The sequence below is a fragment of the Hemitrygon akajei genome, chromosome 5 (genome assembly GCF_048418815.1).
Source record: "Hemitrygon akajei chromosome 5, sHemAka1.3, whole genome shotgun sequence".
Lineage (NCBI taxonomy): Eukaryota > Metazoa > Chordata > Chondrichthyes > Myliobatiformes > Dasyatidae > Hemitrygon > Hemitrygon akajei.
The window spans coordinates 118,016,643-118,039,910 of record NC_133128.1 but is presented as its reverse complement, the minus strand read 5'-3'; the positions used below and the strand labels follow the sequence as shown (position 1 = coordinate 118,039,910).

Below are 23,268 nucleotides of genomic sequence, written 5' to 3'. Positions count from 1 at the left end.
CGAAACAGGAGAAAAGGGGGAGGAGGAGGGTGTGCAACTTATGTAAAGCAAGGTATTCCTTATAGAATACTAGGAATAGGAAGTGAACAAGAGTATGTGGTAGTAAAAGTATGGGCTGAAAGGAAAGAGTTGGTGATTGTGAATTATTGTAATCCATGCAAAAGGCTAGAGTTAGACAAGCTTGAGGAGATAGAAGGGCAGAATAGTAGTAACGTTGTTTGGTGTGGTGATTTTAATGGACATAATATATTATGGGGGAGCGACAGAACAGACATCAATGGTCAAGTAATAGAGGAGTTGCTAGATGAGAAGTATTTAGTGTGCCTAAATGATGGCAGTAGTACGAGAATTGATGTTAATACAGGTAAAGAATCTGTGCTTGATCTCACATTAGTATCAAACTCTATTGCATCAGTATGTGAGTGGTTAGTGTACCAAGAAGGAACTGTAGGGAGTGATCGTTACCCAATCTGGTGCAAGTTAAATATTTCTGCCTCATTGGTCACAGAGAATATAGGTGGGAAATGGATCCTTGAGAAAGCCAGTTGGGAGAAGTTTCTGGAAAAAAGTGATAGATATCTAAGTCAGGTCAGTGATGAGATGGACATAGAAACACTTGACAGCATATTAAAACAAGGCATAATATCAGCTGCATTAGAATCCATTCCTAAAAGTAAAGGAGGAGCAAAGAAGAGAGTAATGCCATGGTGGGATGATAATTGTAAGGAAGTAGTGAGAAATAGAAATAAGGCTTTTAAATTGGTTAAAAGAACTCATAACTTCCAACATATGATTCAGTACAAACAAGCTCAGGCAGTAGTAAGGAGGACAATAAGACATGCTAAAAGGATGCACTGGAAAAAGTATTGTGATTCTATCATGTTTGCTGTTGTGTGCTGGGGTAGCAGGCTGAGGGTAGCAGACACCAACAGAATCAGTAAACTCATTCGTAAGGCCAGTGATGTCGTGGGGGTGGAACTGGACTCTGATGGCGGTGTCTGAAAAGAGGATGCTGTCCAAGTTGCATGCCATCTTGGACAATGACTCCCATCCACTCCATAATGTACTGGTTAGGCACAGGAGTACATTCAGCCAGAGACTCATTCCACCGAGATGTAACACTGAGCAGTATAGGAAGTCATTCCTACCTGTGGCCATCAAACTTTACAACTCCTCCGTCGGAGTGTCAGACACCCTGAGCCAATAAGCTGGTCCTGGACTTATTTCCACTTGGCATGATTAATTTATTATTATTTAATTATTTATGGTTTTATATTGCTATATTTCTTCACTATTCTTGGTGCGGCTGTAATGAAACCCAATTTTCCTTGGGATCAATAAAGTATGTCGGTCTGTCAATCGGAAACACAACCCAAGTAGGAGAGGTGTGGGGGATAATAAAAAGGATGGGAGGGGACAGGAGAGAGTGGAGGTACCCAGTTCTGGTGGATGGAAATGTGACTGCAGTAACAAATAAGGAAAAGGCAGAGTTGTTGGCAAGTACTTTTGTTATGGTACATAGTTCTGATAATTTGTTTGAGAAGGGAAAAAGAGGTAGAGAGAGAACAAAAGCTGAAAATATGGAGGCTTTATGTAGGAAAACTAACCTTGACAGTGTGCAAGATGTCCCTTTCAGCATGGGAGAATTAAGAAAGGCACTAGATAGAACAGGAAAGACTACACCAGGTGAAGATGAAATATGCTATAGTATGATAAAACACCTGAGTGAAGAAAGTCTGGAGGAACTACTGCTTCTGTATAACAAAGTTTGGGATGAAGGGAGAATACCAGGGAGCTGGAAAGAGGTAATTATTATTTCAATAAGGAAACCTGGAAGAGATGCCAGCAGGCCAGGAAATTACAGGCCAATTGCCTTGACGTCTTATATATGTAAACTTATGGAACGTATGATAAATGAGAGGTTAGTGTGCTTTCTGGAGAGTAGAGGTATGGTGGCTACGTATCAAAGCGGGTTCAGGAAAGGAAGGAATACAATGGATCCAGTGGTGTGTCCAGAGGATGAAATAAAAGCACAAGTAGATAAAGAGACAGTGGTTGCAGTTTTTTTTTTGATGTTGAGAAAGCTTATATGTTATGGAAGGAGGGGCTCCTAATCAAGCTACATTTAATAGGAATCGGGGGGGGGGCAATGTTCAATTGGGTTAAGGACTTTTTAAACGGGAGAACTATTCAGGTGAAGATAGGATCAGAGCTATTAAGCCAGTATGTTGTAGAAAACGGGACGCCTCAGGGGAGTGTAGTGAGTCCAACTTTATTCTCCATTTTGATAAATGATATATTCCTAAATATACCAACGGAAGTGGGGAGGTCATTGTTTTCAGGTGATGGGGCTTTGTGGAAAAGGGAGAAACATTGATCATATAGTTATGAAAATGCAAGATGAAATTAATCAAGTTGAAGAGTGGGGGACAAAGTGGGGTGTTAAATTTTCAGTGGAGAAGACAAAAACCATGTTCTTTACAGGGAAAAAGCTCAGGGGACTTAATCTGACTGTATGGAAGTAACGTGGAGAGAGTTGAAAGTTTTCGGTTTTTGGGAGTGCACTTTGACTTGAGATTAACATGGAGAGAACATGTTAGATATGTAGTTGCTAAATGTAAAAATGTGATAAATGTCTTGAGGTGTCTTGCTGGTTTGGAATGGGGTGCAGATTTTGCATCACTGAAGTATATTTATGTAGCATTAATAAGATCAAGATTAGATTATGGAAGTATTGTATACTGGTCAGCAGCAAAACCTGTGTTAGCAGAACTGGATATCGTGCAAGCTTGGGCTCTAAGGGTGTGCTTGGGAGCAGTTAGAACTTCCCCAGTGTGTGCACTCCAAGTTGAAGCAAATGAAATGCCATTGGGGCTGCGACATAAACAGCTGGAGGCCAATTACTGGATTAACCTAAGGGGGCATGGTGATAGCCATCCTACAAGAAGGGTGTTGGAGACACACTGGGATAAGGAAAGGACCCAAAAAGAAAGTTTTGGCTGGACAGGAGAGCAAACAGCAAAAGATATGGGTGTATATGATAAAGAGTTTTGTCCAAGTGTGGTGTGGCCTGTCAGACCTTTCTGGGTGTTAGAAAATCCCTCTGTAGATTTGGAATTGCTTAAGATTAAATGCGGTAATAAAACAGCTGATATAATCAGTGAATATTATAGGTATAAGGAATGTAAATATAAAGACCTGCAGATTTTTACGGATGGATCAAAGGATCCAGAAACGGGTGCAACAGGGCCTGCAATTGTTGTGCCAAGTTATCAAGTGGAAATTAGCAAGAGAACACCAGATTGCTTGAGTGTTTATGCAGTTGAAATGTTTGCCACATTGTCAGCACTAGAATGGAGTGAGCAGGTTGATTGTAGTAATTTTGTGATATGTAGCGATTCTGTATCGGCCCTTGCAAGCATTAAGGCAGGTACAGCTAGAGGACACCAGGATCTGCTTTTTGAACTCCTGTTTGCAAATTCAAGACTGGCTAGACAAGGCAAAAATATCGCATTCACGTGGGTTCCAGCATATTCGGGTATTATGGGAAATGAGACAGCGGATAAGCTGGCAAAAGCAGCAGTCAGAAAAGGATCTGTAGAGGTCGATATTAAACTATCAAAATCAGAAGGGAAGAGCATATTGTGGAGAAGGATAAATCAACAGTGGCAGCAGCATTGGGATAGAGCAATAAAAGGAAGACATTTACATTCAATTCAGAACAGAGTAGATATGGGAAGGAGTAGGGGAGTAAAGCGGAAGGAGCAAGTAGTTATAAGTAGACTGAGAATTGGGCACAGCAACCTTAATGGTAATCTGGCCATCATAAATAAACATCCGACAGGTTTTTGTGATCTATGTCAGGAGACAAACAGTAGAGCATATCCTTATTTCATGCAGGAAATTTGCACAGGAAAGACAACAAATGCTACAACAATTACGCAAAATAGGACTGGTAGAGAACAGTGTTAAAGGTTTATTGGAATGTGGGGAGAGTGATCAGGGGAGGAAATGGTTGTTTAGATTTTTAAGGGCGACGGGACTGGAAAGTCAACTTTAGGCAGTCAAGTGAATGGACAATGAGGGACAGTAAATCCTGAAGATGGCAGTAATGCAATAGTGTGGATGCCAACTGCCGTAAAAACTCAAGGAAGAAGAAGATGGGCACAGCCTCTGAACCTGTTTAGCACACCAAATGTTCGTCAGGAATCTGGTGCTAAGATATCCGCAGATGACCTAAATCGGGCTCGGTTTCGTAAGTAGCAGAGCAGAGCCATCCCTCGAGTCAAACTTTTGTCGGCCGATAGATCCTACAATGCGGGGGCAAGGACGTGCCTTGTCGCACTCCTCACTTGGTTGGTCGGTCAGTCGCTCTCTCTGGATTGCAACTGCGGCCCGGCACAGGGACCTCCGGCCCTTACCTTGTCCTCTCACTGGTGTGTTGCAATGATTTTATATGTTCGTACGAGGAAAATATGCGCTGTGTGCTTAATATCCAAACGTTACTTAAAATGTTATATTGCTATTGACTTATAAGTGAATTATAATTGACTTATCACTACATTCATGCGAGGAAAATATGCGCTGTGTGTTTAATATTAAATTCGTTAGATAAACCCTTTTAGAAATGAAATTGAGTGTATTAGCCACTTACAAATGACTTATAGTTGACATCACCTATATACCGGTCATGATTAGACAACCATAGACAACCCGCAGGAGTCGCTGCACATCTCCGGGTAAAACAGTGTTTCCCCACCTTTTTTTAAGCTCTACGCCCCCCTAAATCTTGCCAACGCCCCCCTAAAGCTTGCCAACGCCCCCCTAAATCACTTTCATACTTCATACTTAGGCACAATATACTTTCCAGCGCTCCCATAGTGTAAAATATGTTGACCATATACTAACATGAGAAAAATGATCCTGCTTTAAAGTTTTATTTGTCCTTAAACCTAGCTTACACAGTACCTGTGTGCTGTACAGCAGCTTCCATATCAATGCAATCCTGGAGCTTGAAGGTTTTTAACAAGAGTTGAAATACCTGGTTCAAGTTGTGACAGCAAAAGCCTTAATCCCCACGTGTAACAATGTCTAAGTGGTTTCTGTTTTTATGTGAGTATGTGGCTCACTGTACTAAAGCCTCTTTCAACAAGGTAGGAGGATGGATACGCAAAGTAAAACAGTTTGGATTGTCTCCAAAGACCGGGAAACTTTGTATGACAGGGTAGCCGCATACCACAAAGTGGACATTTTGGAAAAGTAAGTTTGCTTCTTCATCATTTGGAATTTCAATAATTTCTTCTTGCAAGCTCCCTTCTTGTTCTTCAAGTCAAGTCAAATCACTTTTATTGTCATTTCGACCATAACTGCTGGTACAGTACATAGTAAAAATGAGACAACGTTTTTCAGGACCATGGTGTTACATGACACAGTACAAAAACTAGACTGAACTACGTAAAAAAAAAACAACATCCATCTTGCAAAGAGATGGATTAATCATCCAGTCCATAAATTACAGATCGTTCAAAACCTTGAATCGATTCTGAAATTCCTTCTTCAGTGACTGCAGTACAAGCGGTACTCTTGCAAATCATAGTCTGTGAAAGAGAGTGTCATACTTTCCATGCAGGGAAACTGTGAGAATATTCTTCCCCAAATATTTTGCTTATATATTTCCAATTTTCTGATAAAAGTGGACACTACACTTTTTGCCTGAATTAAATTGAAATTCTCACTCTGCATTTTAATATTTAGAATGTTCATTTTAAACATTTAGACTAGGTATGCTACATCTCCACACAGAAGTTCAATCTTGTTTCGTCAGAAAGGTCAAAGAAACATTTTAAGCAGCAGCCAACGCACTCCAGTGTGAAGAAGCAGGAGTTTAAACTCTTCATCATTGTCTTGGCATAACTGGCAAAATATTCCTCTATTTAATGAATGAGCTTTAGTTTTGTTGATAGCAAATATTACAAGAGTCATGCTTGAAAAAGGTTGCTGGCTGACGTCATTGGCTGCCAGATGTTGTCGATGAACTACTACCCAAACAGACTCGAAATTTCTTTTTTCATAAGTGCCACTAAACTAGCATGGCAACCATCTGTTGCACAAGAAATCATGTTCTTAATGTTAGTGATTTTTGGATTTAGGACATATACAGGCTACCAGTCTTCACAGCCAAATATGTATTGTGGATAATATTTGGAGTGCAGCTCTGAGTAATGGGTTCCTAAAGGAGTGAATCCTAGATTAGTCAGTGCTGAGTAAAACTCATTTGGATGTCTGCAGTGTGGATGCAAATCAGGAGGTGTGAAGGTTGTATGTAGTTTCAAAGAAAGTGTTGTCATACATTGTAAAAATGGAATTGTCCTTATGATGTTTGGCACATAAAATATCGAGTCCCACATTGGGCTAGGAGACTTTTGGATCGAAAGCCTCTCCATATGATGCCTGCTGTACCTTGTTTTGTGGAATATTGAACTGAATTGACTTTATTTCTTACATCCTTCACATACATGAGTAGTAAAAATCTTTACGTTTAGTCTCCGTCTAAATGTGCAATCATAGTAACTTATAATAAATAGAACAGTCAATGTAAAATAGAAATACACTCATATCAGCGTGAGTTAATCAGTCTGATGGCCTGGTGGAAGAAACTGTTCCGGAGCCTGTTGGTCCTGGCTTTTATGCTGCGGTACCATTTCCCGGATGGTAGCAGCTGGAATAGGTTGTATATGGGGTGACTCGGGTCCCCAATGATCCTTTGGGCCATTTTTACACACCTGTCTCTGTAAATGTCCTGAATCATGGGAAATTCACAACAACAGATGTGCTGGGCTGTCTGCACCACTCTGAAGATTCCTGCGATTAAGGGAGGTACAGCTCCCATACCAGGCAGTAATGCAGCCAGTCTGGATGCTCTCATTTGTGCCCCTGAAGAAAGTTCTTAGGATTTGGGGGCCCATAGCAAACTTCTTCAACTGTCTGAGGTGGAAGAGGCACTGTTGTGGCTTTTTCCACCACTCAGCTGGTGTGTACAGACCACGTGAGGTCCTTGGTGATGTGGATACCGAGGAACTTAAACCTATCAACCCCATCAACCTATCAACCCCAGATCCATTGATATCAATAGGGGTTAGTCCATCTCCATTCCACCTGTAATACAGAATCAGCTCCTTTGTCTTTGCGACATTGAGCGAGAGGTTGTGTTCTTGACACCACTGTGTCAGAGAGATGACTTCATCCCTGTAGGCCACCTCATTATTGTTTAAGATTAGGCCAATCAATGTAATGTCATTGGCAAATTTATCAGCAACTTAGAGCTGTGGGTGGCGACACAGTCATGGGTATACAGAGAATAAAGATGGGGACTTAGTACACATCCCTGAGGAGCTCCTGCATTGAGAGTCAGAGGGTTGGAGGTGAGGAGCCCACTCTTACCACCTGCCAGCGATCTGACAGGAAGTCCAGGATCCAGCTGCACAAGGCAGGGTGAACATAGAACAGTACAGCACATCACAGGCCCTTCGGCCCACAATGTTGTGCCGACCCTCAAACCCTGCCTCCCATATAACCCCCCACCTTAAATTTCTCCATATACCTGTCTAGTAGTCTCTTAAATTTCACTAGTGTATCTGCCTCCACCACTGACTCAGGCAGTGCATTCCACGCACTAACCACTCTCTGAGTGAAAAACCTTCCTCTAATGTCCCCCTTGAACTTCCCTCCCCTTACCTTAAAGCCATGTCCTCTTGTACTGAGCAGTGGTGCCCTGGGGAAGAGGCGCTGGCTGTCCACTCTGTCTATTCGTCTTAATATCTTGTACACCTCTATCATGTCTCCTCTCATCCTCCTCCTCTCCAGAGAGTAAAGCCCTAGCTCCCTCAATCTCTGATCATAATCCATACTCTCTAAACCAGGCAGCATCCTGGTAAATCTCCTCTGTACCCTTTCCAATGCTTCCACATCCTTCCTATACTGAGGCAACCAGAACTGGACACAGTACTCCAAGTGTTGCCTAACTAGAGTTTTATAGAGCTGCATCATTACATCGTGTCTCTTAAACTCGATCCCTCGATTTATGAAAGCTAACACCCCATAAGCTTTCTTAACTACCCTATCTACCTGTGAGGCAACTTTCAGGGATCTGTGGACATGTAACCCCAAATCGCTGTGCTCCTCCACACTACCAAGTATCCTGCCCTTTACTGTGTACTCTGCCATGGAGTTCATCCTTCCAAAGTGTATTAGTTGGTGGGCAACCTGACTGGGTGTTACGGCAGCAGTTCTCTGTGGTGGTCTGTTGTCTGTCTTGAGTTTCTGAACAGCTGCCCATGCCTTCTTACTGTTGTTGGTCACGTCTGTGTTTTCTTTTGGTTCCTGCCAACGCTGATGTCTGTCTTGGCTCAGTAGGGACAGAATTGACACTCCCATTTCAATTGTGTCTTGAACAAAGGGGTCTTGGTCGTATAAGTTGACATACTTATCATAACTTTTCAGGTCAATCCCTGAATATATTTGGTTCTGCAGCATCTAGGTATATTGTGCTGCGCTACGTTCCAGGTCAGTCAGACAAATTCATCATAATGATCAGGTTCTAGTGTTATGGTATAGATAAGTTGATCAAGGGATTCTGCGAAAGATGTACAATTTGCTTTACTGAGGCTCAGTCTTGGTAGGTACTTTGATGGTACAGGTCTCGGAACTGGGAGGGATTCTCCCTGGACTGCATGGTGTTGGGATTTGGGTATATGTTGGAGGACTGTTCATGTGAAGAGCTTGGAGCTTGCCGAGGTAACAAAGGCAAGGTATGGGTTGTATCCTCTTCTCCATCTGGCACTTGTGATGGTAGGGGTGTCCTTTGACTCGTATAGTAGATTAAGGCTGTTGTTTAGAGCCCATGATACTACAACTTCTCCATTTGCATAGTCATCGTAATACCCTAGTTGGTGCTATGGCTATTAAAGTCACCAATAATGAGGTACATTTTGTCCTGAAGATCTCAGTTAGGTGGCGACATCTTAAATATACTGGATTAAGTTCAGGTCTTGACCGCAGCAAGAGCGGCCTGGCTTGAACACAGCTTGGTCTTGTGTTAGAAGATCTTCAACTAAGGGGGAGATTATTTTCAATATGAGTTTCTCGTAGACTTCATAGAGGGTGCAGAGCAAGGAAATTTGTCTATAATAATAGAAATGTTGTGGTCTTTATTGTGTTTTAGGAGAGCAACAGATTTGGCTCTTCGCCACTTTTTAGGTGATTTTAATGATCTTAGGGAACAGTTAAAAAGGAAGTGTTTTAGGTCCAAGATGTTTAAGGAATTCATTAAGAATCCCATCAATGCCAGCAGCTTTGTTGGAATTTAGCTGTGATACTTCATCCTTTAATTCTTCTAGGGTGAGAGTTGGGAAGTTGTTCTTCCCGTTTGAGAGAGCTGACTCCATCTAAATAGACAATGGGTGCAGGAGTAGACCATTCAGCCCTTCGAGCCAGCACCGCCATTCAATGTGATCATGGCCGATCAACACCCCATTCCTGCCTTCTCCCCATATTCCTTGACTCTGCTATCTTTATGAGCTCTATCTAACTCTTTCTTGAAAGCATGCAGAGAATTGACCTCCACTGCCTTCTGAGGCAGAGCATTCCACTGATCCACAACTCTCTGGGTGAAAAGGTTTTTCCTCAACTCCATTCTAGGGGGGGACGTCACGTGATGACGTAGGATCAAGACGCTGGAACCCAGCTCTCCCGTAAAAAGTTAATAAATTAATGTTTAAGTGAAGAAAAGTTAGTCAATACTTTCTACAAGTTACTTATAAACTACTCCGGATTGTTTCAAGCTATGCCTCAAAAACAGAAGATGAAGAAAACTAATACCGGGAAGACAACGCAAGTTGGAGCAGGAGCAAGGCCCACGTCTACCAAAGAACCGCGGTCTCAGTTACATTATACCACCGGCGATACGGAACAGGAAACTGCAGCAACATCAGCCATTTCTAAAGGAAAAGACCAACGAGAACTGCGCAAACGTGAAGGAAGGAGCATGCGCAAACGGGAGCAACCAGAACTACAAAGCCCAGTTACGACTGCAACTGAAAGTGAAAGTGAATCTGAGGGAGAGTCAGATTCTCTGGAAAGATCAGATGAAGAGTGAGATAAAAGTTTTTCTGAAAATATAGAAAAGACTTTGAGGCAAATAATGCGTAAATTAGACGCATTAAAAGTAATCAAAAAGTACTCAAAAAAAAAGATAAATATGGAGATTATGCTTGATAAAATGACAAAGAGACAGGAAAAAATGGAAGAGAGAATTATGGACTTGGAAACTAAAACAGAAGACATGGTTGAAAGAATGGACAAAATGGAAAATGAAAATACTGCTTGGACATCAGAAAGAAAACAATTTATGGAAAAAATTGATAAGCTTGAAAATTTTAGTAGACGAAATAATATTAAAATTGTTGGACTTAAAGAAGATATAGAAGGAGAAGATCCAATAAAAAATTTTCAAAAATGGATCCCTGAAAAATTGGAAATGGAAAGAGAAACTCCAATTGAGATTGAAAGGGCTCATAGATCCTTAAGGTCAAGACCTCAAGCTGATCAAAATCCACGATCAATTTTAATAAAATGCTTAAGATACCAAGATAAAGAAAGATCCTGAAGGCGGCTGTCCAAAGTGCCAAAAATAGAAATGGGCCATTGATGATAGAAGGGAAACCAGTTCTTTTTTATCCTGATATTAGTTACAACCTTTTGAAGAGAAAGAAGGAATTTAACCCAGCGAAAAAAGCCTTATGGGAAAAGGGTTATAAATTTATAATGCGTCTCCCAGCAACACTGATAATTTTTTTGGAGGAGGGAAAAAGATTTTTTTCCGATTATCGAAAAGCGGAGGAGTTCGCACAAAAACTTTCATCTATTGATTAATTACACATAGAGGCTTCCAAACGTAATGGATTAAAGATGAAGATAGAGTCAGCGAACAGAAGTGATGGACATTTATGGATATTATAGAGGAGAAAAGCAAAATTTTAGAAATACTAATTGAGAATAGTATTTTTTTTCTTCTTATATATATACTTTTTTATGTTGCTGGGGGCTGGGGAGCTTTGGATCGGTTACTACGGGATTCACGTGTGTAATCATGGGGATTGCCATGACCCATACAACAGAGGGGGGTAATGTTGTGTTTTTTTTCACAACATTAGTAGGGGGGTATTTTGTTTTTTTCTTTATATTCTATTTTTCTTCTATCTTTTTGCCTGGATGATTGGTGGGGACACACATAACAACATGGAGATTTTTATAAAGATTTCCCAGGATACCACGAAAGTTGAAAGATTAGGTATTATTATAGATTGGAGTAATATAATTTTTTAAAAAATGACTAATCTACTGAATTTTTTAAGTTTTAATGTTAATGGGCTTAATGGGCCGGTAAAAAGTAAAAGAATTATAACATACATTAAAAACATGGAAACAGATATAGCTTTTTTACAAGAAACTCATTTAACAGACATAGAACATCAGAAATTAAAAAGAGACTGGGTTGGAAATGTTATTGCAGCTTCACTTAATTCAAAGGCGAGAGGAGTTGCAATTTTGGTTAACAAAAATTTACCAATTAAAATACAAAACGTATTAATTGATTCGGCGGGGAGATATCTAATTATACATTGTCAAATTTTTTCAGAACTATGGACCCTTATGAACATTTATGCACCAAATGAAAATGATGTAAAATTTATACAGGAGGTCTTTTTGAATTTGGCTAACGCACATGATAAAATATTAATAGGTGGAGATTTTAACTTTTGTCTAGATCCAGTTTTAGATAGATCAACAAAGGTTGTCACAAAATCAAAAGCAGTAAAATTAACTCTATCATTGATGAAAGACTTAAATTTGATTGATATATGGAGAAGAATTAATCCAACAGAAAGAGATTATTCATTTTATTCAAATAGACATAAAACATTTTCAAGGATAGATTTTTTCCTATTATCAACGAATATTCAAGATAGAGTGAAAAATGTGGAATATAAAACAAGAATATTGTCAGATCATTCTCCTTTAATAATGATAATGATAGATAAAGAGGAATCAATTTATAGGTGGAGATTTAATTCAATATTATTAAAACGTCAAGATTTTTGTGATTTTATGAGAAAACTGATTCAGTTCTTTTTAGATATAAATTCACATTCAGTTGATGATAAATTTATTGTGTGGGAAGCAATGAAGGCATATTTGAGAGGTCAGATAATAAGTTATACTTCTAAAATTAAGAAGGAATATATGATAGAAGTAGATCAATTGGAAAAAGAGATTACAAAATTAGAAAAAGAATCCCAAAGAAATATGACAGAAGAAAAACAAAGACAACTTATTAATAAGAAGTTACAATATAATACACTCCAAACATATCGAACAGAAAAAGCAATTATGAGAACTAAACAGAGATATTATGAACTAGGTGAAAGATCACATAAGGTTCTTGCATGGCAGTTAAAAACAGACCAGACTTCTAAAACAATAAATGCAATTCGAACAAGAGTAAATAAAATTACTTATAAACCTTTAGAAATTAATGAAGCTTTTAAGAATTTTTATTCTGAGTTGTATAAATCAGAATCACAAAATGACAATGTCAAGATAGAAAGGTTTTTATCACAAATAACTCTTCCAAAATTAAATACGGAAGAACAGGAGGGATTAGATATGCCTTTTACATTGAAAGAGGTCGAAGAAGCCCTAGGATCATTTCAAAGTAATAAGTCTCCAGGAGAAGATGGTTTTCCGCCTGAATTCTATAAAAAGTTTAAAGATTTATTAATTCCTCCTTTTATGGAGTTAATACACCAAGCGGAAAGAACGCATAAACTTCCAGAATCTTTTTCGACAGCTATTTTAATAGTATTGCCAAAAAAAGATAGAGATCTTTTAAAGCCAATATCATATAGACCTATTTCTTTATTGAACACTGATTATAAAATAATAGCAAAAATCTTATCTAATAGATTATCTAAATGCTTACCAAAATTAGTACATATGGATCAAACAGGATTTATTAAAAATAGACAATTGGCAGATAATGTAACTCGGTTATTTAGTATAATTCATTTAGCGCAGAAGAGGGAGGAAATGAGCGTGGCAGATGCTTTAGATGCAGAAAAAGCATTTGATAGATTGGAATGGGATTTTTTATTTAAGGTATTGGAAAAATATGGATTAGGAGTATCTTTTATAAAATGGATTAAAACCTTAAATACTAATCCCAAAGCTAAAGTAGTGACAAATGGTCAAATTTCAACACCATTTCAGTTAACAAGGTCAACTAGGCAAGGTTGTCCATTATCATCTGCTTTATTTGTGTTGGCGATAGAGCCATTAGCTGAATTGATTAGAATGGACCCAGACATTAAGGGTTTCAGAGTTAATCAGGAAGAATACAAGATTAACTTATTTGCTGATGATGTTCTGCTTTATCTAACAAACCCATTGCGTAAATTATCCTATAGATTAGAAGAATATGGGAAAATATCAGGTTATAAAATAAATTGGGATAAAAGTGAAATTTTACCTCTTACTAAAGGAGATTATAGTCAATGTCGATTAATAACCCAATTTAGATGGCCGGCAAATGGTATAAAATATTTAGGTATAAGAGTTGATAATGACATAAAGAACTTATACAAATTAAATTATTTACCACTATTGAAAAAAATTCAAGAAGATCTTGATAAATGGATGGTATTACCAATAACATTAGTAGGTAGAGTAAATACCATAAAAATGAATATATTCCCTAGATTACAATACTTATTTCAAACACTACCAATACAATTACCCCAGAAGTTTTTTCAAGAGCTAAATAAATATGTGAGGAAGTTTCTTTGGAAAGGTAAGATGTCAAGAATATCGTTGGAAAAATTGACATGGAAATTTGAGCTAGGAGGGTTACAACTTCCAAATTTTAAGAATTATTATAAAGCAAATCAACTTAGATTTATTGCATCTTTTTTTGAGAAAGATAACCGGCATGGATTAGAATAGAACTAGATAAAATAGGAGAAAACACACCAGAAGATTTTATATATAAATGGGAATCTAAATGGATACGGGAAAAAAAAGAATCTCCTATATTAAAACATTTGATTGACTTACGGAATAAGATAAATGTTGACGATGAGACAAAGAAATCCTTATTAGCAAAGAGATCTTTAATTCAAAATAGACTTATTCCTTTTACAATGGATAATCAACTTTTATATAATTGGTTTCAAAAAGGGATTAGATATATAGGAGATTGTTTTGAAGGAGGTATATTAATGTCATTCGATCAATTAAAGAATAAATATAAAGTATCAAACAACACTCTTTTTTGTTACTTTCAACTAAGGGCTTATTTAAGAGAAAAATTAGGTCAAACAATGTTATTACCGAAATCCAATGAAATAGAAACTTTAATTCAAAAAGGAAAGATTAAAAAAAATTATCTTTTGTATGTATAATTTGATTCAAAAACAGGCAATTAAACAAGGAGTCCATAAGTCAAGACAAAAATGGGAAAGTGACTTGAATATTAAAATTGAAGAAAAAAATTGGTCAAGACTATGTCGTTAGAGTATGACAAATACAATAAATGTCCGATTAAGATTAGTGCAATACAATTTTTTACGTCAATTATATATTACACCACAAAAAATAAATAAATTAAACCCAAATTTATCTGATCAGTGTTTCCGATGTAACCAAGAAATTGGTACTTTTTTACATTCTACTTGGTCTTGTTCTAAAATTCAACCTTTTTGGACAAATTTAAGAGTTTTATTGGAACAAATTATTGGAATACAACTTCCACATAATCCAATATTACTTTTACTAGGTGATATTGAAGGGATAAAACTGATATCCAAATTGAATAAATAGCAGAAAGAATTTATAAAAATTGCATTGGCAGTAGCCAAAAGGCTATTGCAGTTACTTGGAAATCGGATACATATTTAAGTATAGATAGTTGGAAGAAAGAAATTTATGGCTGTATTCCACTTGAAAAAATTACTTATAATTTAAGAGATAAATATGAAACATTTTTGAAAATTTGGCACCCTTATTTACAAAAGATAGGATTAAATATATAGGCGCTCCGAAGATGAAATAATTGGTTACTTGGGGAAAGAAAGAAATATATATACTAAAGTTATTACAAACTCCATGGAGCATGTGGGGATCTTCCAATATCCAGGCATTCCTTCTTTTTTTTTCTTTCTTTCTTCTTTTTTTTTTCTGTAGGGATGTTAGGGGGGAGGGGTTAAGGGGAGGGGGGATGGGTAACATACATTTTCTTTTTCATACACTTTTATTCTGTAACTACTTGAAAACACAATAAAAAAAGTTTTTAAAAAACTCCGTTCTTAATGGCCTACCCCTTATTCTTAAACTGTGGCCTCTGGTTCTGGACTCCCCCAACATCAGGAGCATGTTTCCTGCATCTAGCATGTCCAATCCCTTAATAATCTTATATATTTCAATCAGATCCCCTCTCATCCTTCTAAATTGCAGTGTATACAAGCCCAGTCGCTCCAATCTTTCAACATATGACAGTCCCGGCATCCCAGGAATTAACCTCGTGAACCTACACTGCACTCCCTCAATAGCAAGGATGTTCTTTGTCAAATTTGGAGACCAAACCTGCATACAATACTCCAGGTGTGGTCTCACCAGGGCCCTGTACAACTGCAGAAGGACCTCTTTGCTCCCATACTCAACTCCCCTAGTTATGAAGGCCAACATGCCATTAGCTTTCTTCACTGCCTGCTGTACCTGCATGCTTATTTCAGTGACTGATGAACAAGGACACCTAGATCTCGTTGTACTTCCCCTTTTCCTAACTTGACATAATTCAGATAGTAACCTGCTTTCCTGTTCTTGCCACCAAAGTGGATAACCTCATGTTTATCCACATTAAACTGCATCCAACCTGCCCAAGTCACCCTGTATTCTCATAACATCCTCCTCACATTTCACACTGCCACCCAGCTTTGTGTCATCTGCAAATTTGCTAATGTTACTTTTAATCTCTTCATCTAAATCATTAATGTATGTTGTAAATAGCTGTGGTCTCAGCACCGAGCCTTGCGGTACCCCACTAATCACTGCTTGCCATTCTGAATGGGACCTGTTGATCCCTAATCTTTGTTTCCTGTCTGCCAACCATGTCAGTACCCTACCCCCAATACCACGTACTCTAATTTTCCTCACTAATCTCCTATGCGGGACCTTATCAAAGGCTTTCTGAAAGGCCAGGTACACTACATCCACCAGCTCTCCCTTGTCTATTTTCATAGTTACATCCTCAAAAAATTCCAGAAGATTAGTCAAGCATGATTTCCCCTTCGTAAATCCATGTTGACTCAGACGGATCCTGTTACTGCTATACAAATGTGCCGCTATTTCATCTTTTATAATTGACTCCAGCATCTTCCCCTCCACTGATGTCAGGCTAACTGGTCTATAATTCCCTGCTTTCTCTCTCCCTCCTTTCTTAAAAAGTGGGATAACATTAGCTACCCTCCACTCCACAGGAACTGATCCTGAATCTATAGAACATTGGAAAATGATTACCAATGCGTCCACAATTTCTAGAGCCACCTCCTTAAATACCCTGGGATGCAGACCCTCAGGCCCTGGGGATTTATCAGCCTTCAGTGCCATCAGTCTACCCAACACCATTTTCTGCCTAATGTGAAATTCCTTCAGTTCCTCCGTTACCCTAGTTCCTCTGGCCACTATTACATCTGGGAGATTGTTTGTGTCTTCCCTAGTGAAGACAGATCCAAAGTACCTGTTCAACTCGTCTACCATTTCCATGTTCCCATAATAAATGCACCCGTTTCTGTCTTCAAGATCCCAACTTTGGTCTTAATTAATTTTTTTCCTCTTCACCTACCCAAAGAAGTGTTTACTATCATCCTTAATCTTCTTGGCTAGCTTACCTTTGTACCTCATCTTTTCTCCCCATATTGCCTTTTTAGTTATCTTCTGTTGCTCTTTAAAAGTTTCACAATCCTCTGGCTTCCCACTCATCTTTGCTATGTTATACTTCTTCTCTTTTATTTTTACACTGTCCTTGACTTCCCTTGTCAGCCAAGGTCACCCCTTACTCCCCTTAGAATCTTTCTTCCTCTTTGGACTGAACTGATCCTGCACCTTCCGTATTATTCTCAGAAATACCTGCCATTGTTGTTCCACTGTCATCCCTGCTAGGGTATCTTTCCAGTCAACATTGGCCAGCTCCTCCCTCATGGCTGCATAGTCCCCTTTGTTCAACCATGATACTGCCACTTCCGATTTTCCCTTCTCCTTCTCAAATTGTAGATTAAAACTTGTTGTTGTTGTTTGTCCTTCTGAGTCGAAGACGACCACGACTTCTGTCAGGTGGAGGGCTTGTGACTGTGGGTCCGGAGGTGACTGGTGAGGCCAATCCGGGCCCTGAAAGCTCACCCACGTGTGGGACACTCATCATAATCTCCCTAATCATATTGTGATCAGTACCTCCTAATGTCTCCTTTACCTCGAGTTCCCTTATCAAATCCAGTTCATTACACAACACTAAATCCAGCGTTGCCTTCTCCCTGGTAGGCTCCAGTACGAGCTGCTCTAATAATCCATCTTGGAGGCACTCCACAAACTACCCTTCTTGGAGTTCAGTACCAACCTGATTTTCCCAGTCTACCTGCATGTTGAAATCCCCCATAACAACCGTAGCATTACCTTTATGACATGCCAATTTTAACTCTTGATTCAATTTGCACCCGATATCCAGGCTACTGTTTGGGGGCCTGTTAGAGTCTTTCTGCCCTTACAATTACTCAGTTCTATCCATACTGACTCTACGTCTCCTTATTCTATGTCACCCCTCGCAAGGGACTGAATTTCAGTTCTGACTAGAGCTACCCCACCCCCTCTGCCCACCTGTCTGTCCTTTTGATAGGATGTATACCCTTCAATATTTATTTCCCAGGCCTGGTCCTCTTGCAGCCATGTCTCTGTTATTCCTACAGCATCATACTTGCCAGTTTCCAACTGAGCCTCTAGCTCATCCACTTTATTTTTTATACTTCGTGCATTCATATGTAATACCTCTGATCAACATCTGCTGATGTTCCTTTTGCTATCGTTCCTTGTTATTTGGTCGACCATTTAGGATTAGTTGGTGGGCAACCTGATTGAGTATTACGGCAGCAATTCTCTGTGGTGGTCTATTGTCTGAGTTGAGTTTCTGAACAGTTGCCCATGCCTTCTTACTGTTCTTGGTAATGTCTGTGTTTACTATCGGTTCCTGCCAGCTCTGTTGTCTCTCTTGGCTCAGTAGGGACAGAACTGACTATCCCATTTCAATTGTGTCTTGGTCGTATAAGTTGACATACTCATCATAACTTTGCTTGATATCACTAGTCAATCCCTGAATATATTTGGTTCTGCAACCTCTAGGTATATTCTGCTGCACTACTTTCCAGATTAGTCAGACAAATTCATCATAATGATCAGGTTCTGGTGTTATGGTATCGATAAGTTGATCAAGGGATTCTGCGAAAGATGTCCAATTCGCTTTTCTCAGGTTAAATCTTGGTAGGTACTTTGATGATACAGGTCTCAGAACTGGAAGGGATTCTACCTGGACTGGACGGTGTTGGGATTTGGGTATATGCTGGAAGACTATTCGTGTGAAGAGGTTGGAGCTTGCCGAGGTAACAGGGGCAAGGTATAGGCTGTATCCTTTTCTCCATCTGGCACTTGTAAAGGTAGGGTTGTCCTTTGACTTTTATAATAGCTCAAGGTTGTTGTTTAGAGCCCATGACACAACTTCTTCTCCATTTGCATCGTTATCTTCGTATCCCCAGTCGCTATTAAAATCACGAATAATGAGGTACATTTTGTCCTGTAGGTGGCGACATGAATGCTTCATTAAGGGTTTTGTAGACTGAGATGATAATTATGTGATTTGTTTCAACTTTTGAAGTTCCATTGAGCCAGCTTGGATGTTTGCTGGGCTCATTACTATAGATTTATCTTTAACAAAGATTGCACTTCCATAAGTTTGGCTAGGGGTGTCAATAGCCAAGTGCATTCCTGGCAAATACGGTTGGTTGTTCAGCATGTGAGTTTCTTATATGCACAAGATGTCTGTTTTTAAGTTTGACAGGTTTTCTGCTTTACTGTGGCTGACGCCTTTGATGTTGTGGCTACAATTTCCATGATTTCCACTGGGCTGAGGGTTTAATATAAAGGAACCCTTGGGAGGCAGTGATCATAATATGATTGAATTCATACATCATTTTGAGAGGGAGAAGCATAAGTCACATCTATCAGTATCACAATGGAATAAAGGGATTTACAGAGGCTCGAGAGAAGAGCTTGCCTTGGTGGATTGGAGGAGGATACTGGTGGGGATGACGGCAAAGCAGAGATAGCTGAAATTTCTGGGAATAGTTGACAAGGCACAGGATAGGTCTGTCCCACAGAAGTTGTTCTCAAATAGCGGGCATGCAACCATGGCTGACAAGGAAAGTTAAGGACTGGATAAAAGCCAAGGAAAGGGAAAATAAGGTAGCAAAAGTGAGTGAGATGTTGGATGATTGGGAATATTTTAAAATCCAACAGAAGGCATCTAATTAAAGGTATAAGAAATGAAAAGATGAAATAACAGGGCAATCTACCCAATAATATAGAGCAGGATACTAAAGTATTATTTCAGTTATATCAAGAGTAAAAGGGAGGTGAGAGTTGATATTGGACCACTGGGAAATGATGCTGGTGAGGTAGTAATGGGGGAAACCAAGAAATGCAGATAAATCTGATGAGTACTTTGCAACTGTCTTCAGTGTGGAAGATAATGGCAAAGTGCCAGTGGCCTGTGACTGTCATGGAGCAGGGGTGAGTGACATTGTATTATAAAGGAAAAAGTGCTAGGCAGACTCAAAGGACTTATGATAGATAAGTCAGCTGGACCAGATGGACTACATCCCAGTGTCCTGAGAGAGGTTGCTGAAGAGAGAATGGATGCATTGGTCATGATCTGTCAAGAATCATTTGAGTGTTGCATGGTTCTGGGGGTCTGGAAGATTGCAAATGTCACTCCACACTTTAAGAAGGGAGCAAGTCAAAAGAAAGGAAATTTTCAGCCAGTTAGTCTAACCTTAGTGTTTGGAAAAGTGTTGGAGTCTATTAACAATAGATAAGGTTTTGAGATACTTGGAGACTAATGATAAAATAAGACACAGTCAACATGGTTTCTGTGAAGGGAAATCTTGGCTCACAAATCTGTTAGAGTTCTTTGAGGAAGTAACAAGCAGTGTGGACAAAGAGAGGCAGTGGATGTTATTTACTTGAATTTTCAGAAGGCCTTTAAGGTGCCACATGTGAGACTGCTTGACAAGGTAAAATCCTATGCATTAGAGGAAAGATGGATAGAGGAATGGCTGACAGGCAGCGAGTGGGAATACAAGGGGCCTTTTCTGTTTGGCTGCCAGTGACTAGTGGTGATCCTCAGGGGTCAGTATTGGGACCGCTACTTTTCACATTGTTTGTCAGTGATTTAGATAATGGCATAGATGGCTTTGTGGCAACATTTGCAGATGATACAAAGATAGGTTGAGGGGTAGGTAGCGCTGAGGAAGCAATGTGATTGCAGCAGGACTTAGACAAATTGGAAGAATGGGAAAAAAAGTGGCAGATGGAATACAGTGTTGGGAAATATATGAGAATGCATTTTGGTAAAAGGAGCTATACTGTGGACTGTTATCGAAATGGGAGAAGGTTCAAACATCAGAGGTGCAGTGGGACTTGGGAGTCCTTGTGCAAGTTTCCCCGAAGGTTAATTTTAGGGCGAGGTTGTGGTAATGCAAATGTTGGCATTTATTTCAAGGGGAATAGAATATAGAAGTAAGGAGATGATGCTGAGGCTTTAGAAGACACCAGACAGGGCACCCTTGGAGTACTGTTGACAATTTTGGGCCCCGTTATCTCAGAAAGGATGTGTTGTCATTGGAGAGAGTCCAGAGGAAGTTCATGAGGATGATTCTGGGAATGGGGGGATTAATGTATGAGTAGTGTTTTGCAGCTTTGGGCCTGTACTCACTGGAATTTAAAAGAATGTAGGGCGTCTCATTGAAATGTTGAAAGGACTCGATAGGGTGCATGTGGAGAGGATGTTTCCTATGGTGGGGGTATCCAGAACTAGAGGGCACAGCCTCAAAATTGAGGGGCAATCCATTAGGACAGAGGTAAGGAGGTTCTTTTTTTTAGCCAGAGAATAGTAAATCTGTAGAATGCTCTGCCACAGACTATGGTGGAAGCTAAATCTGTGGGTACAGGTAGTCCCCGAGTTCTGAACGTCCGACTTACAAAAGTAAGGCGGAAGCTGATACTTTCCTGATTGGTCAGGGCATCAAAAGACATGACGATAAGGCAGGTGTACAGGTTGAGCAGGATCCAGGATCAGCTATGATGGAGCAGACTCGATGGGCTAAACTGCCTAATTCTAATCCTATGTGTTGTCTTATAAAGGTTAAATTTTGTCTCTGCATATTTGGAAATAACATTCTTGTATTTATCAAAACAAATTTATGCTTGTCTGATGACCAGTCATCATCATCATTAAGGGCCAGGCAGTTTGACATGAATGATCACAGTCTATCCATGACCATGATTGTTGCCAAATTTTTCTACGGAACTGGTTTGCCAATGCTGCCTTCTGGGCAGTGTCTTTACATCTTTACAAGATGTTTGACCCCAGCCGTTATCAATACTCTTCAGTAATTGTCTGCCTGGTGCCATGACCTGTGACATCCACCACCTGCTCCCATGGCTTCTCATGACCGTGATCAGCGGGGCTATGCAGATACTACATCTTGCCCAAGGGTGACCTGTAGGCTAGTGGATTGAAGAAGCTCCTTGTACCTCCTTTGGTAGAGATGCATCTCCACCCAGTAAGGTGAAATTCTTAGCATAAGATAAACCCACTGACTCTCATAACTACCTCGACTATACCTCTTCCCACCCTGCCAAATGCAAAATGGCTGTTACCTATTCCCAGTTCCTCTGTCTCCGCTGCATCTGCTCCCAGGATGAGGCTTTCAGTTCAAGGACATCTCAAATGTCCTTTTTCTTTAAGGATTGTGGTTTCCCTTCTGCCGTCATCAATGATGCCCTCACCCGCATCTCCTCCATTTCCTGCACTTCGGCCCTCACCCCGTCCTCCCGTCAGCACACCAGGGACCGAGTTCCCCTTGTCCTCACCTACCACCCCACCAGCCTCCGGATCCATCATATTATCCTCCATAACTTCCGCCACCTTCAACCGGACCCCACCACTAAGCACATCTTTCCCTCTCTATCCCTCTCCACTTTCCGCAGGGATCGTTCCCTCCGCGACTGCCTGGTCCACATGTCCCTCCCCATGGATCTCCCACCTGGCACTTATCCCTGCAAGCGCAAGTGCTACACCTGTCCCTACACCTCCTCTCTTACCACCATTCAGGGCCCCAAACAGTCCTTCCAAGTGAGGCAGCACTTCACTTGTGAGTCTGTTGGGGTAATCGATTGCATCTGGTGCTCCCGGTGCGGCCTCCTCTACATTGGCGAGACCCGACGCAGATTGGGGGACCACTTCGTTGAGCACCTCTGCTCCGTCCGCCACAACATACAGGATCTCCCCGTTGCCACCCACTTCAACTCTGCTTCACATTCCCATTTGGATATGTCCATACATGGCCTCCTCTATGCCCATGATGAGGCCAAACTCAGGTTGGAGGAGCAACACCTCATATACCATCTGGGTAGTCTCCAGCCCCTTGGTATGAACATTGAATTCTCCAACTTCTGGTAATTCCCTCCCTCTCCCTTCACCCATCCCAGTTTCACTCTGCCTCCTCCTCCAGCTGCCTATCACCTCTCTCATGATTCCACATTCTTCTACAACACAGTGCTTTCACCTTCATTCCTTCTTCACCTTTCCTGCCTATCCCCTCCCTCCTTCCTCTCCCCTGCCCCTTGATCTTTCCTCTGATTGGTTTTTAACCTGACACCCACCAGCCTTCTCCTTTCCACCCTCCCCCCACCTTCTTTATAGGGCCCCTGCCCCCTCCCTCTTCTGTCCTGATGAAGGGTCTAGGCCCGAAACATTGACTGCTCATTTCCACGGATGCTGCTCGACCTGCTGAGTTCCTCCAGGTTGTTGTACATGTTGATTTGACCACGGCA

At 40.2% G+C, this 23,268-nt stretch overlaps 2 protein-coding genes across 2 annotated transcripts in view; both read left to right on the top strand.

Moving 5' to 3' along the window:
- The first annotated feature begins 2,802 nt into the window (after positions 1–2,802).
- LOC140728099 (uncharacterized) lies at positions 2,803–5,056 on the top strand. Its single transcript, XM_073046288.1, has 2 exons — positions 2,803–4,436; positions 4,957–5,056. Exon 1 carries the CDS (start codon positions 2,863–2,865, stop codon positions 3,970–3,972), a length of 1,110 nt encoding a protein of 369 aa, XP_072902389.1. The 5' UTR covers positions 2,803–2,862; the 3' UTR covers positions 3,973–4,436; positions 4,957–5,056.
- A 138-nt stretch (positions 5,057–5,194) lies between these two features.
- LOC140728098 (uncharacterized) overlaps positions 5,195–23,268 on the top strand; it is a 99,175-nt gene continuing 81,101 nt past the window's right edge. The window contains exon 1 of the mRNA XM_073046287.1: positions 5,195–5,259. The gene's annotated coding sequence lies outside the window, so the exon portion shown is untranslated. The remainder of the gene's footprint in view (positions 5,260–23,268) is intronic.

What these genes read in the sequence shown, in the direction of transcription:
- LOC140728099 (XM_073046288.1), top strand. Translation starts at nt 2,863, where the DNA reads ATGCCATTGGGGCTGCGACATAAACAGCTGGAGGCCAATTACTGGATT.